We start from the raw sequence: 18,745 nt of genomic DNA, 5'->3' as shown, positions 1-18,745 counted from the left end.
CATCATGTGTCATTAATTCGTTGCACATGTCTTTTACAACCCTGATGGCACAGTGGTTGGAATGTGGAATTGCAGGCAAGCTCTGCCCACAGCCTAGAGTTGAATCCTTAAGGGGTCAAGGTTGACTCGGCCTTCCATGCTTCCGAGGTCGGTGAAATAAGGATCCAGATTGTTGGGGACGGTATGCTGACATTTGTAAACTGCTCAGAGAGTGCTGTAAAGCACTATGGGGCAGTATATAAATCTAAGCGTTGTTTGGAAAACTCAATTTGCTATGATCAGTGCATGTTGTAAATTTAGCCGTTTAATGAAGGATCATGTTTCACTTTTGATTTTCTCTTCCAAAATAAAAATAAATGTTTTCGTACCTTTTGCTAGAATAAATGTGTGTAGTGTCATAATACACTAATGCACATAATACACATAATGCCAGGATTTGGGTTTGGCTAGTCTAGAGAAAAGAAGGACTATGGAGGACATAATAGCAGTATTCAAGTATTTGAGAGGTTGCCACAAAGAGGAGGGGCTCGACTTATTTACCAAAGCACCTTTAGGCAGGACAAGAAACAATGGATGGAAACTACTCAAGGAGAGAAGCAACTTGGAACTAAGGAGAAACTTTCTAACAACAATTAACCAGTGGTACAGCTTGCCTCCAGAGGTTGTGGGTGCTTCATCACTGGAGGTTTTTAAGAAGAGACTGGACAGCCACTTGTCTGAAATGGTATAGGGTCTCCCACTTGAGTAGAGGGTTGGACTAGAACAGGGGTGAGTTCTACTTACCTTTACTACTGGTTCGCAGTGGGGCCATGCGTGCGTGCTTGCTTCGCTCTCTCTCTCTTGCGCTCTTCTGCGCAAGCGCAGAATTTGACGTTTTGATGACATTGGGGTCGGTGGGTGGAGCCTCCCGCCGGTTTTACTGCCAGTTCTATAGAATCGGTGCGAACCGGGGGCAACCCACCACTGGACTAGAAGACCTCCAAGGTCCCTTCCAGCTCTGTTCTAATTGATTGATTGATCGATTGATTGGCTATTGCTAAGACATAACTGGGCTAAAACAGGTGGCTTTAGCTGAGCAGGGGTAAGGCTATAGGACCCTCAGCAATTTTTGACTGGTAGCTTCATACAAGACCCTGATCCATGTTCTCATTTCAAGCTGTATGTATTGTACTTTAATGCAGAGCAATTAAAAGCAAAGAGTTCTTACACAAATTAATGGTCTTCTCTGTGTTGTACCCAGGATGTCACTGCAAGGAAAGACAATCATTTTTTCAATCCATCAACCCCGGTACTCTATTTTCAAGTTGTTTGACAGCCTGACATTACTTGCTGCTGGAAGGCTATTGTATCACGGGCCTGCTGACAATGCGCTTCCCTATTTCAAAAGTCTTGGTGAGTTTTTAATGGGGTGCTCCCCATTCTTATCCAATTTTATTAGCCCTCTGCCTTTCTATTTGGGCAGTTAACATTCCATTAAAAAAATGGAAAAGGTATCATTTTAATGAAAAAAAGAACACCAGTTAAAATCAGTGGAGTACAAACTCCAAGTGAAAAAGGCCTGGCTGAAAAGGAAGAATTTCATCTTTCCTAAAAGCAGAGATGATGAGACTCGGTGGCTCGGTGGCTAAGACGCTGAGCTTGTTGATTGAAAGGTCGGCAGTTCAGCGGTTCGAATCCCTAGTGCTGTGTAGCGGGTTGAGCTCCTGTTACTTGTCCCAGCTTCTGCCAACCTAGCCTTTCAAAAGCACGTAAAAAATGCAAGTAGAAAAATAGGGACCACCTATGGTGGGAAGGTAACAGCGTTCCGTGCGCTTTTAGCGTTTAGTCCTGCCGGCCACATGACCACGGAGATGTCTTCGGACAGTGCTGGCTCTTCGGCTTTGAAATGGAGATGTGTACCGCCCCCTGGAGTCAGGAACCACTAGCACATATGTCAAGGGGAACCTTTACCTTTACCTGTTAAAATCAGAGAAAGTGGAGCTCAACACAAGGCCCTGTATTTCCATCACTTGCAAGCGGCTACAGGTGCAAATTATGGATGTGCCTGTAAATATTTTGGACAGCAAGAAATATATCTTGAGCAAATTATTAGTGAAAAAAGATTTATTTAGGGAAACACATTGCAGAGGTAAGCAAAGCTTGGCACCTAGTTATCTATATCCGATCTGGAGGAAAGTCTAAGAAAACGGAGCTTTGCTTACCTCTGTAACAGCATTTCTGTACCTGATAGTGTTGTGCTTTTGTGAAGCCTTGATAATCTGGCATTTTCAGCAGACTTTGGATGGTGTATGTGTGTTTGTTTGTGTGTGTGATAGCTAGCTAGCTAGGTAAATAGATAGGATTGGGGGGGGGGATTTGGCTTAATGTAGCAATTTGATGTTCTGATTGTTTTCATAACAATCTTCTACCCAGAATGGATATTTGGCAAATGTCACTAGTGTATATATACTGTATATTTAATTTTTTAAATTGCTGTTTTAGCACTAATCATTCTACTTTTACACTGGGTAGAAGTGTGATAGACTTTGGGATAGGTTATTTCATTGGGATGAAATAAGTTGTAAGAAAACATAAAATAAAAAAATGGTTCATATGTTTGTGTCTGGGAATGAAAACAGAAGGAAATAATCTGAGTTTAAAAATCTCTTGGAGCAGGGATTCCTTGCCTGTTGGCGCCATGGAATTTTTGAGAGTCTGATAAAACCTGCAGATCCCTTTTCAGAATGAATGAATGTTTAAATGCAAAAAACAAAACAAAACACCCCAAAATATACTGCTTTAGACATTAATCATATATTGCAAAGGAAACCGATTATGCTCAAATATCTAAATCATATCTAAATATCTTATCTAAATATTAACAAAATAAACCAATATGCAATGTAGTAATATATGTGCTGCTTTATTAATCCATAAAATAAAAAGATTATGTCTGTTTTTAGGACATACTAATTTGGGATACTAAGATTTGTTGAAGTTAAACATTTTTGGAGTCTAGTGGTCATAAGTTACTTTGTTGCATGCTTGCCTTATTGAATGAAAAGTTGCTTTTCAGTTGGGGTTAGCAATCCCTGCAGAGGAAACTCAAAATAAGTCCTTAACTCCCCTGCCTCCTTGTGGTCAGTGGTACTGAGCACAGTTTCACAAACCGCAACCTCTTACCACCTGAAAAAGGACCTCAGAAAGTTCAGAGCAAGTCAAAGTTATACAGTTCATATAGAATAGGAAAAAAAAATTGTTAGGGCCTGGCAAACAGTTGGCCTCTGGTATAGCCTTTTGTCTTAAGTTTAATATATTCCAGTTATGTTGCAATAGATGGGAGTTATTAAACCTCACTGTCGGGAGAAAGGTCAGTGTTTTCAAAATGAATATTATCCAATGGTGGGATTCAGCTGGTTCAGGCCGATTCAGGTAAACCGATTCTTAAATTGCTGGCTAGCTCCGCCCCTTCCTGCCCTTCCTGCCCTGCCCCTTCCAGGAGTCCCCATGCACCCCATTTTGGCTCCCAGGTAAGTGCAGGGAGGCCTACTAGGTCCAAAATCAGGCACGGGGTGTGTGGCAGTCCCCTCCCCCCGGCCTGTTTTTGCTCTCAGGAGGCTGTAGGGAAGCCTACTAGGCCCAAAATGGGGCACACACCCCCACAGCCCATTTTTGCTCCCAGGGGGGTGCAGGCGGCCGAGTGCTGCCTGTCACACCCCTGGCCACGCCCACCCTGGCCACACCCACCCAGCTGGTCATTAGGGCAGAGATTGTTAAATTATTTGAAACCCACCACTGATATTATCCCTAGATTTATATTTGTATTCTGAGATGTTTTCCTGTTTATACATCTGGAAAATAAACAGTTGCCAATTAATGAGGGAGGGAGGATTTGCTCCGAATCTGGAGTTGTATCATCATTTTATTATTTTATTGGATTGTATTTATTTAAGAAGCCAATAATTGGAGTTAATTTTCCTATTTGGGCAATTTAAGAATATAGCTATTCTTAATGACTAGTTCATTTAGTGACCGTTCAAAGTTGCAACAACACTGAAAAAAGTGACTTATATAATATTTCCGTTTTTCACACTTACAACCGTTGCAGCATCTCTAGAGTCACGTGATCAAAATTGGGGCACTTGGCAACTGACTCATATTTATGATAGTTGCAGTGTCCCAGGGTCATGTGATTACATTTTGCAACCTTCTGACAAACAAAGTCAATGAGGAAACCAGATTCACTTTAACAACCGTCTTACCAACAACAATTCACTTAACAACTGTGGTGAGAAAGGCCGTAAAATGAGGCAAAATTCACTTAAAAAATGTTTCACTTAGCAACAGAAATTTTGGGCTCAGTTGTAGTCGTAACTCGAGGTCTACCTGTATAGCACCTTTGGCTGGATGGGCAGTTTTAGGATCTAAATATAGTAAAACTCTACTATCTCTGAAAACAATTATGTCAGTTAGAAAGTTATGGTTTGTAATGTCTAATTTAAAAAAAATGATTTGTCAGTACCCTTTTTGGTTATCCCTCATAAAGCATGATGAGGTAGCCAAATTTGGACGTAACTGAAAAAACATGCCAAGTTTAATTGTTTATGAGTTTTCATTAAGACTGCTGTGGTAACGATTTTTTTTTTTAAATTCCTTATAGGTTTTGTGTGCGAACCGTACAACAACCCTGCTGATTTTTTTCTGGATATCATCAATGGGGATTCCTCAGCGGTTGCAACGAGTAAAATGACAATTCACAGCGCGGGTATAAATGACCGACCTTTTCAGATATTCTGCAGAAGAAATCGGGGCATCTGTGCATTGGCCCTGAGCCACCCATACATGGGTGGTTGTTTCAGAAAAAGGAATTAACTCATTAGTCCTCTGTCTCAACAGGAGGTGGGAGGGAGATTCTGCTCCAAGGGGCCTTCTCTCTTTCCTATACTCCAGCTCCAAAATAAAAAGAGAACTGGGTGGGCAGAACAGCCAAAAATAACCCCAGCGAGGTAATAGAATAGAATAGAATAGAATAGAATAGAATAGAATAGAATAGAATAGAATAGAATAGAATAGAATAGAATAGAATAGAATAGAATAGAATTCTTTATTGGCCAAGTGTGATTGGACACATAAGGAATTTGTCTTGGTGCATATGCTCTCAGTGTACATAAAAGAAAAGATACATTCATCAAGAATCATAAGGTACAACACTTAATGATAGTCATAGGGTACAAATAAGCAATCAAATCATATTAGGAAACAGTCAATATAAATCATAAGGATACCAGCAACAAGGTTACAGTCATACAATCATAAGTGGAAGGAGATGGGTGATAGGAACGATGAGAAGATTAATAGTAGTGCAGACTTAGTAAACAGTTGACAGTGTTGATGGAATTATTTGTTTAGCAGAGTGATGGCGTTCAGGAAAAAACTGTCCTTGTGTCTAGTTCTTCTGGTGTGCAGTGCTCTATAGCGTTGTTTTGAGGGTAGGAGTTGAAACAATTTATTTCCAGGATGCGAGGGGTCTGTAAATGAAAGATGAAAGGGAAGGAAGGAAGGAAGACATTATAAATAAAATGTATTTATAAAATTCATTTGTAAGGGTGCAAGCAATCCTTGTGTAATGACTGGCTTGCTTAGCAACCATTTGAAGTTACGACAGATGCCTCCCCAAAGGTACTTACAATGTGGATTGGAAGTTCTGAGGGCTAGCCCACCCTCCCCCCACAGTCACATGATTGAATTTTGGCTGTTTGGCAACTAGTCCGCAATTACGGCCATTTGCAGGAAACCATACTGTAGTCATGCGACTGTAATTTACAATATTTTTTGCTTTGTTGCCAAAAATTGGCATTTACTTCTGGTTTCCAGCAAAAAGCACCCATTGCAGTCAATAGGTTTCGTTTGCGACCACCGTGTTTGCTTAATGACCACTGCAAAATAAGTCATAAAATCAGGTCAGTCAGGTGATGACTTGATTAACAACTGGCTTGACTTATGACTGTAATTTCAGGTTCAATTACAATTATACATCAAGGACTACCTGTACACACACACACACACGCACACACACACACACACACACAAATTGATTGATTGATTGATTGATTGATTGATTGATTCATTCATTCATTGATTCATTCATTCATTCATTCATTCATTCATTCCTGGTTATCATCCAATTCTTGTTTAAATTATTTTAAATTATTCCTATCATTTATTTCAGTGTTTTTCAAACTTTGGAATTTTAAGATGTGTGAACTTCATGCTGACTGGGGAATTCTGAGAGTTGAAGTCCATATATCTTAAAATTGCCGTTTGAAAAACACTGAAGTCTTTCAATAAAAAAAAATCTAGAGAGTTTGAACATGTGCTGTGTGTATATATGCATACCTACACAGACATACTGTACATACACACACACATACACACACACACACAGAGAGAGACTTATTTGTAATTCCAGTCTGAGGAGAGACTGACTTGGATACTGAGGAAAACGTGTCTGAAAACACACACAGGGCATGTCTTTCGCTGCCTTCCCTCATAGGCTGTTTTAAGATTCAAACACAGGGCTATTTGAAAAGCAATGAAAAACTGCAAAATCACATGACTCTGGAATCATGGTGGAGCTCAGCGGCTGCTCACCAGCGGAAATGCTGCTGTTTGCAAAGCACAGATATGACCGAGAACATAAGCTATGGATCAACTGTATGGGTCTCTCATTTTATTTGAATGCACTAATTTGGCTTTTCATTGTCACTCAAACAGTTCTTGAGGCAACTGAGAGAGAACAGGAGACCATTGCTCTAACATTAGGAGTACAGTTTTCCAAATGCAATTTCTACAAAAAAATGCTTGAAGAGCTGGATGTGATAACTAAGGAGCAGAAAAGACAGGGAACAATGATTAAAGGACTTCCGTACTCCACTCCTTTTCTTCATCAACTCAAGTGGCTGTCCAGGCGCACATTTAAAAATTTGATAGGCAATCCACAAAATTCTACAGCTCAGGTAAACAAAATGACCTCCTCCTCTTCCTCCTCCTCCTCCTCCTGTTTGATATATTATGAAATAAACTTTATTTATCATTTAACTGTATATATCAGTTTTGAAATAGCTAATCTGTGGCAGATCTAGAATTACTGCATTTAGGCCTATTCACAAATGGAGTCCTTCGAATCTTCTGGATAATGAAACCACCTTTGAGCATTAATATGTCATATTAAGCTCAGCTAAGGGAGCCTGCTAGCTAGAAGATCCAGCAGATGTACTTAATAATTTGTTGGATAGATAATTCCTTTGATCAGTGCTTGACAATGTTTCCCAAATGTACTAGAAGGAAATTTTAATGGTTGTAACAAGCATGCATATGTGGGGATGCCAGGATCCCCCCCCCCAAAAAAATCAAATTATGACTGGGATGTTATGGAATGATGAGACCAAACAACATTCCTGGTCAGCCAGAGACAGTTTATTGCGCAGTTTCAGAATCAGATTTGTATCTGCAATTCTGAACCAAGAAGAGCTGTAATACAACTGCTTTTATACATATCCAAGACAAAGGATTTTGTGAGCACAGCAGTTTTCCATATATGGTTAACATACATTTGTTACATTATAATTGACACTTTCTAATTACTAAATTCCTTCATTATTTTCTAGTTCATAAGATTATCTTAGCTAAACAACCTTCCTCAGTTCTGCGATTGCTGAGGCGTAGATTCATGGATGCTTTGGATAATAAGTAACTTTTTGTTTCATATGGGTGTCCATGCATCCTTGACAGCTAGGCCCCTCAGAAGATATATATTACCAAGAATGGAATTTAGCTGACTTAGTGTAATCTCTAAACAAGCACATTTCTTTCTTATAATAATGTGAATCAAGAGGGTCCTTCAGTGTTCATATAGCTGACCCTGTACTATTCCTACATCATTCCCATTAGGGACAGTGTTCAAAACATCACATCCATCACCACCACCACCAAACAGGAGCAGCTTTGATAGCATGCTTGTAGTTGCCATCTTAATTTTTTTTGACAGCCAGTCCCCAGGCAGTGGAGGCTTTGGGATTGTAACTAGTTTCAAACTTTTGTGACTTAGATGCAATCTTAAATGTTTGAGGACAAGACTAGATTAAAAACAGGTTAAGAGCTCATTTAACAGATTTTTTGTTATTCAGTGGTTGGTTAGGATTGACCATCAGTCAACTGCAAAAGGCAGCTTTACTTGGAACAGCTTGTATCAACAATATCTATAACGATGTCAAACATTCACATCTGCCTATCTCAGGTCCTTGGCAAGGACAAAAATGCCAAAATCAGTCTGAACATCTGGCTGACTGTGCAATGAACTGTAGTTGTAATATATTTGCTAGTTGTACTTTTAACTTGTTCTCTAGGGACTCAGGATAGCCTATACAAGGCTGTGCAATACCTTAGATCTGATTTCAGAAAGGTGGCTTGGTATTTGTGGAGAATGTAGCATATGTCTCCAACTCTTTAAAGCAATTGAGTCTTCTCTAGGATCATGCAAGAATCATGGTTCAATTAAATGTAAAGCCTTGGTACATCCAGCTCCAAAGTTCAATTTTGGAATTGAATATGCAGCACTACATAATGCATATAGAATAACAGAGTTGGAAGGGACCTTGGGGGTCTTCTAGTCCAACCCCCTGCTTAGGCAGGAAACCCTACATCACTTCAGACAAATAGTTATCCAACATCTTCTTAAAAACTTCTAGTGTTGGAGCATTCACAACTTCTGGAGTCAAGTTGTTCCACTGATTAATTGTTCTGTCAGGAAATTTCTCCTTAGTTCTAAGTTGCTCTTCTCCTTGATTGGTTTCCACCCATTGCTTCTTGTCCTGCCCTCAGGTGCTTTGGAGAATAGATTGACTCCCTCTTCTTTGTGGCAATCCCTGAGATATTGGAACACTGCTACCATGTCACCCCTAGTCCTTCTTTTCATTAAACTAGACATACCCAATTCCTGCCACTGTTCTTCATATGTTTTAGCCTCCAGTCCCCTAATCATCTTTGTTGCTCTTCTCTGCACTCTTTCTAGAGTCTCAACATCTTTTTTACATTGTGGCTGGATGCAGTATTCCAAGTGCGGCCTTACCAAGGCATTATAAAGTGCTATTAACACTTCACGTGATATATTCCTTTCAGTTTTTTTTAAACACCATAGCCCTATGAAAAAGTATTGGCCCAGATCTAATAAGTGTTACATATACCGATTAATTTTTGTTTGTTTTGATTGTTGCATATATACCCATTAAGCTGACTCTTGGCTTCAACTTGGATCTCTTTAGTTGTGGTCTAACATCTTAATACTGAATAGGCTAATGTGGGTTTTTAAACATATGTCAACATTGGGACATGGATTTGGAAAGACTGAAATTTTGGGGGACTCAAAAGACTTTCAGGCCTTCTATCTGAAAGGCTTTGAATGTTTTCCTTTATATAGCATCTCTGCCTCTCTTAGTGTGATCTTTGGGTCCAGCTAAGGTTCTTGCAAAATTGTCAAGTTAAAAAAAAAGTACATAGTAATTATTACATTTTCTACGCAAAGAGGCCACGAAGTCAAAAAGTTTTGTTATGTGTATGCTGGTCTTATGTGGATCTTATAAATTGCTTTGTAAAAAATTTGACCTTGTGACAGGAATTATGATTTTAGGAGCTTACAATTTTTCCCTCAGCTAAGAGCTCTGACTTTTTTCTCACAATCATTTCTATCTCCCTAACCTCATTATAGATGGATTTTTGAAGGCATTCTTCCAAAAGCCCTTACATTTCATGGAATTAATCCCCTTTGTTAATCCTCTTAAACGGGTCTAGCTATGATCCTTGTTTCCCACTCCAATTGTTTAATGGTAGAATAAATGCTGGCATTTGGATCTTTCCGCAACTCTCTTGAGCCCCTGAACCATATTTAAGAGCTTCCTGTCATGTTGATTGAGGCAATCCTTCCTGTTCAACACTTCAGAGCAGCCTGTTACCATCACCTTAGCTGAGATTTTAATTATGTGTGCTTATTCTTCAAAATAAAAATCTTAGATATCCGTCAGTTTGATTATGATAATTGGTGCCACAATCCTAGGCATATTTATGTAAGAGTAATCCCCATTAACCAAATGGTAATTCTGAGTAGACATTAGAATTACTTGGTTAACACATTCAAGTATAGTTTACTTTATTTTTAATGCCCTCTATCCTAAACTGCTGCTGTACAATGACATTGGAAGTCCATAGAGTTCCCAGACAGGAATTCTCAACTAATGGCCATACTGATTAAAATGATGGAAGCTAAAGACTCTAGATCAAATGATTTGTTGGTTAGGCCAAAACCAACCCAACTCAACTCAACTCAACCTAACTTAACCCAACCCACCACTTAGTATGTTTTCAAAACTTGGATAAGGTTGGATTTACACATATGCAAAATATGCTTTGATTGTGGAATAGTGGGTTATAGGAATCCAATCCGCTGTATCTTAGTCAATGAACTATGGCTAAGAGAGGTACATACCATTGATTAGTACAATGTAAAATACCTATCTCCCCAGCCAAGACTACCAGATCTAGGGTACAAAAAAATGAGAGTTTTCTTTAACTCTTTGATTCCGTTTAGTGGTTGATTAGATTTTTGCAGTTTAGATCACCCTTCCAGTTATAAAAGCAGGGTCATTGGAATGGAATATTTGTCATATCATTTAAATTGTGGAGCTACGGAAAACAGCTATATTTTTCATAAGCTCATTAATTTGTCAAAACATGTCATCCCTGTTTCATTCTAACATTGATAATTTGAAGTACCCTTTCTTCCTAGATAGCTATTATCACGGTCATGGGAATAATTACTGGAGCTGTTTTTTCTGGCGTTAAAAATGATGCAACTGGCATTCAAAATAGGTTAGTTAATGTAAGAAACATTCTTCTAAACTAAATGCATTTTCTCAATTAACAGTTTAACTTTTGAGATTAGCCGGGCGTAGAACAATTGTACTAAAAAAAATAATGTTAGCATCACAATCTCCAATATTGTTTTATTTGCTTGCTCCTTTGCCTGTAGAGCAGGGAAGAATAATTTCCTAGGAAATTAGATAAATCACATCAGTTTCGATTACTTGATCAAAGTATTGTGTTTTGTTTTTGTTTTGTTTTGTTTTCAGGAAAATTAGGTAATTTCCATTGGGAATGTACCTAGGGAGATCAAGAGCATCAAAATGGTGGGCATGATTTGGCAATAGAAACTATTTTGGGGGGGGGGAATTTTGATATGTTATGGGGTCTCTGAGCTTGGTTATTTTCTTGCAGATGTTTCATTACTAAACTAGGTAATATCATCAGTTCACCAAGGACCTCAAAGTTCAACCCTGAGCTACAAATATTCACTTCTATTGATACTTTATGCTCTTTTATGAGCTTATATTGCATGCCTATAAAACAGAGGTCTTCAAACTTGGCAGCTTTAAGACTTGTGGACTTCAATTCCCAGAAAAGTTGAAGTCTATAAGTCTTAAAGCTGCCAAGTTTGAAGACCTCTGCTATAAAAGGTTCGATCACCTAAGTTGTGTAACCAAGCCCTTGATGCTTCTGGTTTCCAGTATAGTTAAAAGTGCATCTATTTTTGATTGGCAAAAGCCACTATGTATAGGGTGTCTATGTCCTCACTATCTGTATTTCAGCAGGAGAGACAGGGCTTCCTGGTTGCTGTGTTGTATCATGCAACAACCAGCCACTAGATTTGGGTTCCAGATGACCACTGGAGAGAAGCAAAGTCTGAAGCTTTCTCTATTACTTTGCTACCGTCTAGTAGTCATTGGGTAAATTACAACATATATACATATGTATCCCGTGTAAAATTCTCATTTGGAGGCACCCTTGATTTTCTTATATTGTGATCCTATCATGCGCTGTGTCATTAATGCTTCATATTTGTGGTCCATATGTTCTCCCTTTCTAATTTGAAAATTCTTGGGTTTTCTTGTAGAGTTGGTGCTTTGTTCTTTTTGGCGACGAATCAGGTTTTGAACAGTATTACAACCGTTGAACTTTTTATCACAGAAAAAAGGATATTTATGTAGGTAAATCTACATGTAATGGAACATTAAGTTTTTTTTTCTTATAGTTAATAATTGCATTTGTTTACTCTTTGGTTAATCATTTGTTTATTTCAGTCACAGTGCGCATGCATGTTCTTTTGGCTTGTTGTTTGCACCAAACTGTAGTCAGTATCTCCCTCCGCCCCACTCTAGTGGAAAAGCTACTCCTACTCTCTCAAGGCAGGAAGCTCTCATCTTATTTGGGCACCTGTAGTAAATCAGGCTTTAGGGACAAATTAAGCTTAAAAGCATTGTTTTTAAGCCTTAATGAAGGTGTGAAGAGTAATCTGAACAAAAGTCTTCTTGAATTCTTGCTTAGCATTGAATGTTCATGAATTCATTGGCAATGGGCAAGGATCTCTTTGGATGGTGGGATAGGAGGCATATAAATTTAATAAATAAATATAAAGACATAAATAAAAATGATTTGCCAGTAAAATCTCAATTCATGGAATGAGACAACCCACTGCAGCCACCTTGCCGTGGGACAACTCGCCACGAGTTTAGGTCTGGCTTAAGGGAAGCGAAAGTTCCTGCCCCTCCTTTCCTTCCCCCCAACCCGCACGAAAGGCGGGTTAAGCAGGAGTCATTGTTCTGGGCTGGATGCTTCAGTAGGAAGAGTTGCTTGCCCCTCTCTCCCTCCCCCCCCAGGAGCCATTAGGGTCCAGTGCAGCATACCGAAGGAGAGGTCCTTCTCCCGAACCTTGGGAGCTATTGGGAGCTTGCCAGTTTGGATGTGGATAAAGGTCCCCAAGCTCGGAATGGTGTGTCTGTGTCCGTGTATTTGTGTGTGTGTATATGCCTGTGCCTGTGAATAGAAGAATGACTCCTGGTTTGGGAAAGGCAGGAACTTTTGCCTCCCTTAATCCAGGCCATATTTGGAAACCAGAGTGGAAGGCCCAGTCTCATGGTGAGTTGCTCCCCACAGAGAGTTGGTCAGGGTGAGGTGTCACACAGTGAGTTGTCCTAGACCAGTGATGGCTAACCTTTTTCCTGTCACGTGCCAAAAGTGGGGGAAGCATGGGAGGGTTGCATGCGAGCATGCCCATACCCATAATTCAATACCCCCACGCCCCGTGCATGTGCACGCAACCCCTCCACACTCCCACTTTTGGCACGTGACGGCAAAAAGGTTACCAGTGGGCCCAGTAGGCCCGTTATTCGCCCTCCCCAGGCTTCAGAGGCTTTCTTGGAGCCTGGGGAGGGCGAAAAGGGCCTTCCCCACCCTCCCAGAGGCCCTCCAGAGGCCGGAAATGGCTCGTTTCCCAACTTCTGGTGGGCCCAAAAGGCCCGAAAATCAGCTGGCCGGCACATGCTGGAGCTGACCTAGGGCAAAGCTTGCGTGCCCACAGATATGGCTCCATGTGCCATCTGTGGCATGCGTGCCATAGGTTCGCCATCACGGTCCTAGACCCCTCAAGTCATGAGGACTGAAAAATTGTATTTCAAATGTCCTTTTGACTTTGTTACCTTCAGTCCAAAACAGTAATGAGGAATCTTGCCTTAAGAATTCCAAAGACTGAACATTCCTCCGTATCACAAGTGTGGTGGCATGAGTCTTCAGAGTCTAAATTTAAAAAAATAATTCCACTCAGTGATGAACTTTTTCTACTTCTGCTTTGGGCAGTTGTTGTGTAGGACTTTAAAAGTCGTATCCAATACTTTGATTTGGATTCAGAAGCAAACTGGTACCCAATGCAGCTTACATCTTTGGGTGCCCAAGATGGCCGTATTTTGTACAAGCTGAAGTTTCCAGATACTTTTCAATGGTAGCTCCATTGAAAAGTATATAGTGTATATAGTGCATTGCAATAGCCAAATGGGAGATGACGAGGGCATAAGTAACCAAGCAGACAACCTTCCTGTCTTGGAAAGGGTATAACTGGCACAACATGAAATTGATCAAAGCCCTTCCTAGGCAAGGCTGCCACCTACTGTTTGAGCAGGAGCCGGAAGATCCCCAGATTACTCACTGGGTCTGTCTGGGGTAGTGCAACCCCACCCAAGACCAAAGATGATAAACTCCTAGACCATGATGGAGAACCTATGGCACGCGTGCCACCTGTGGCACGCACCACTCTCTGTGGGCACGGGAGCCATCGCTCCAGTTCAGCTCTGCCACGCATGCGTGTGCGCCTCCCGCTGGTCAGCTGGTCGTTGGGTCTCTGCCGCGCATGCATGGGGAGGTGGGGTGCGTGCGGGGGGCCATGTGCGCATGTGCAGGGTGGGCGGGGCACATGTGGGGAGGTGCACGCACATGCATCGGGGTGGGGTGCATGTGCGGGGGCGCATACGCATTGCATTTTGGGGGTTTGGGTGCCATGCGATCATTTGCGCATGCGCACTTTGGGCATTCGGTCCGGAAAAGGTTAACTATCATGGTCCTAGATGCAGAATGGCCCACTCACAGTTACTCCATCCAACCAGGGTTCAGCTGAAGTTTGTTGTTCCCCATCCAGGCCCCCACAGCCTCCAGGCAGCACAAAAGAACATCCATGGTATCACTCCCTTCACCCAGGATGGTGAATGGATGTAAATAGCGAATACGAAATGTAGCTAAAAAGACTATTTCATATTTAACTGAGCAATTAAGATAACTGAAGAAAATTCACTAAATTCCTACATGGGCCTAGGCCCCAATCTGAAACCCGCTATATGCATTTATTTGATTATTCAGGTTTTGTGTATCTATATATATGTGTACAAGTGTCTTTTTTCTTGCAGACATGAATATATAAGTGGCTACTATAGAGTGTCCGCATATTTCTTCTCAAAAATAATAGCGGACATGTTGCCCATGAGGACTTTGCCAGGCATCATCCTCACCAGCTTGACTTATTTCACAATAGGCAAGTGAACTCAGTCCTGCACCCTTTTTTGTGGTAAAGAGAAATGAGATATATTGTTTGCTTTCTGTTTTATTTATTATATTTTAAAAATTCTGCCTTTGTTACTTTTTAAATACCTCAAGACAGCAAACGTAGCTAATATTCCTTCCTCCTCCTATTTTTTTTTTCCTGATAGAAAGGAACTAATTCAAAATCACCCAGGGTGTCTTCCATGACTAAGGCTAGACTAGAACTCACAGTCTCCCGGTTTTTACCCTGGTGCCTTAAATACTACCCTAAATTGGTTCTCTTTAGTTATAATCACTCTTGTATGCAAACAGCTGACCAATTGGATGATTTATTCTCTCAGGAGAAGTATAAGGAGGCAGAAATTGGTTTAGAGCTTGGCACTGAGAGCCACTTTGGTGTAGTGGGATCAGGGGTGAAATCTACTTACCTTCCTTACCGGTTCGGAAGTGTATGCGCTGTGCATGTGCACGGTTGCTTTGCGAGTGTGCGTCACATGCACGCGCACACTTTCTGTGCATATGCAAAGCCTGCGCATGCACAGAAGGTAAAAAAAAAACATTACTTCCTGGTTAAAACCAGGAAGCAATGACACACGAGCGGCGATCGCTACCGGATCGCCGAACCACAGGGAAAAATCGCTACCGGATCGGGCGATCCAGTCCGATCCGGGAGCATTTCACCAATCAGAAGACCAAAATTATTGGTGTGGGGGAAATGGAAGGCAGGAATATAAGGTATCATTGCCACCTGGGGTAATATTATAAAAATGGTGGGATAAAAATATAAGAATAAGAATAAATGGAAGAAGTGCTCAAGCATGGCCAAGCAATACGAAAAGTTTAAAAAGACAGTAATCCCTTCCCTCCCCCAAAATACCAAACCCAATGGTTCATGATTGCTAAGCAAATTCAGTAGTTTTGGGAATGACAGAAATTCTCTATTGTAAAGGGAAAAAATGCAATATCAAATATTTTATTTCTGTCCCTTACAGCAGTAGTCCTTAATCCTCAGGCTGCAGACTGCTACTGGTCCGCAGCCTGTTAGGAACTGGGCCGTGCAGGTGAGCAACGCTTCATCTGCACACATATGGGTTCTAGGTAGCTTATGGAACCATCGCCCCTCCTGGTCCATGGAAAATTGTCCACGAAACTGGTCGCTGGTGTCCAAAAGGTTAAGGAACACTGCCTTACAGCTCATGCCATCCTGGAAAGAAGGACAGGGCTGGGTAGAAACTCTCTTGCAAGGGCCTAGCAATGCACAAAAGAAATTGGATAGATGTCCCACTTGCAACATGCTTGATTGTGATAAATGAGTTATAGGAATTGTTAAGCTTTTAAAACTTACGAGGCAAATATAAACTTGGCTGCAAATTTATATCTGGGCTGCAAAATATAATATGGGACTATTATAATATAATATGGGACTATATCTGCAAAATAAAATATGGGACTATATTTGCAAAATAAAATATGGGACTATATCTGGGCTGCAAAAATCCACCACTAAGGGGTATCAGAGGAATACAGAAAACTCCAACTCTTGCCTTTTAGGATTGTCTGAATGTTTTGCAACTCACATATAGAAGCCTTAATAAAATTATTTTCAACTGACTAGTCAATACAAAGTACAAGCAGCAGAACCCTTTCAATTTGCAAATGAAAGCAAATTCTGATACATGGCGGTAAACACTGATTGCATTTAGGGGCACTTCCTTCTGAGTGTACATGCAGAAAGTTGATGGCTGAAGTACAGGTAGTCCTTGACTTACGACCATAACTGAGCCCAAAATTTATGTTGCTAAGGAAGATAGTTAAGTGAATCTTGCCCCATTTTACAATCTTCCTTGCCACAGTTGTTAAGTGAGCCACTGCAGTTGTTAAATTAGTAACACAGTTGGTAAATGAATCTGGCTTCCACATTGACTGTGCTTGTCAAAAGGTTGCAAAAGCAGGACATTGCAACTGTTATAAATATATGCTAGTTACCAATCACCCAAAGCACCACGGTTTGGAGTACATGACCGTGGAAATGCTACAAGTATGAAAAATGGTCACTTTTTCAATGCTGTTATAACTTTGAATGCCCATGAAATCAATAGTTGTAAGTTGAGGAGTACCTGTATACATCTCTGTTAAGGTTGATATTAAGTGTGTATGTGTACATTTGTATACACCCAACATATGTATATGTGTATATATTAATTCCTTGCAGGTTTCAAGCCAGTTTTGGCATCCTTCTTTATCATGATGTTGACTATTGTATTAATTGCATATGCCTCTAGTTCTCTCGCACTGGCAGTTGCAACAGGACAAAACGTCACATCAGTTGCGAACCTCCTCATAAATATTTGCTTTGTTTTTATGATTGTGAGTGTTGCCTTTTAATATTTACTTGTTATATGTAGCTCTCCTGTCTTTAAAAAGCTAGGTTTCGATATTCCGTTCATTGGCCTAAATGCTGGCAAACTCCATTATGTACAGAATCAGAATCAGAATCAGAATCAGAATCAGAATTGGAATAATGCATCCCAATGCATGTTTGATTTGTAATGGCGATGGGTACCAGTGCTGGGTCAACCAGTGGTATAGTCAGGACAGGAATTTAGAAAAAGGATCCCTGCGATCCTTTCAGCAGGACTGATGCAGCAATGTCCACAATAAGCCCAGCAGATTCACTGTGATACATTGTGTGTCATGACATCACTGCCAAAGGACAAATTTTGTGGAATGATGTCATCCTTGGCCCCTTTGGTCCAGGAGGTTCCTGAAGACTGCAAGCCTGGCTTGCTACATTTCAAAGTACTTCAAAATATTTCTGTTTAAAGAGGGTGCCTGAAAAATATCACTGAGTTCAGAGCCTAGAAATAGATTAGCTGCTTCACCGGCCCCAGCTAAACCAGTCATCTAAAAAGGCAGACTGACCCTCAGATGCTAGAGAAAAAGCAGTGTTGACCCTTGAAGCTCTTATAGTGAGCCACTCCACATTCTCGCTTCTCCCTTATTAGAATATAAGGAGATATTAGGAGATAATTGCTATTTAATAAAAGAGAGGCGGCACGATAGCACAGAGGTTAAGATGCTGGGTTTGTTGGCTGGAAAGCCGGCAGCACAGATTCAAGACTCGAGTTCCACGCAACGGGGTGAGCTCCCATCCTTGCCCCAGCTCCTGCCAACCTAGCAGTTTGAAAGCATGCAAATGCAAGTAGATAAATAGGTACCACTCACTGGGGAGGTACCAGTGCTCCATGACATCATGCTGCCCACACAACCATGGAAAGGTCTTTGAACGGAGAGGAGTACCGCCTCTTGTAATCAGCAATAACTAGTAGAATAAAATCCACAGGGATGACCCCCCCTTTTTTTAGTAAAAAAGATTATACTGACTAAAATATATTATTTAGGTGCCACACAATATCTTATCATGTACTGTATACCTGTGTGACTAGATTGGCAGTCATCTGGGACCCTGGCCATGCTGAAGGGAAATTAGGGGAATGGCAGTCCCAATGCATTTTGTTTCATATTTAGCATCCATTAGAATTTATGGCCTTTCCTCTGATATCTGAAATCACAACATGCATTCCAATCTCCCTCTCTTTCCTTCTATCTCCATCTCCATGAACCTATGAAATCCATCATGTTTTTTGAAGCTTTCCATTATTTTTTTTTCTACTACAATTAAGCCTTACCAATTGGGCACACTTTACACAAGTCTGCGGTCCTAACTTAGATATATACCTAAATTCTGTTTACTGCAAGAAAGAGACGTATATAGGAAAGTATGTCAGGGAATTGC

The 18,745-nt window shown here is 40.6% G+C and overlaps 1 protein-coding gene across 2 annotated transcripts in view; it reads left to right on the top strand.

Annotated features, from left to right (window-relative positions):
- LOC117678943 (broad substrate specificity ATP-binding cassette transporter ABCG2-like) overlaps positions 1-18,745 on the top strand; it is a 41,038-nt gene that overhangs the window by 15,842 nt on the left and 6,451 nt on the right. For both annotated transcript variants that reach the window (XR_015729213.1, XM_034440461.2), the window contains exons 7-13: positions 1,241-1,392; positions 4,640-4,744; positions 6,754-6,995; positions 10,817-10,899; positions 11,981-12,070; positions 14,817-14,941; positions 17,162-17,316. Coding sequence is in view for 1 of the 2 variants with exons in the window: in XM_034440461.2 (XP_034296352.1) it covers positions 1,241-1,392; positions 4,640-4,744; positions 6,754-6,995; positions 10,817-10,899; positions 11,981-12,070; positions 14,817-14,941; positions 17,162-17,316 (952 nt within the window). In the remaining variant the exon portion in view is untranslated. The remainder of the gene's footprint in view (positions 1-1,240; positions 1,393-4,639; positions 4,745-6,753; positions 6,996-10,816; positions 10,900-11,980; positions 12,071-14,816; positions 14,942-17,161; positions 17,317-18,745) is intronic.

Source organism: Pantherophis guttatus, chromosome 8 (assembly GCF_059756535.1).
Source record: "Pantherophis guttatus breed Tessera chromosome 8, ASM5975653v1, whole genome shotgun sequence".
In the NCBI taxonomy this organism is placed as follows: domain Eukaryota; kingdom Metazoa; phylum Chordata; class Lepidosauria; order Squamata; family Colubridae; genus Pantherophis; species Pantherophis guttatus.
This window is presented reverse-complemented; position numbering and strand designations above follow the sequence as displayed.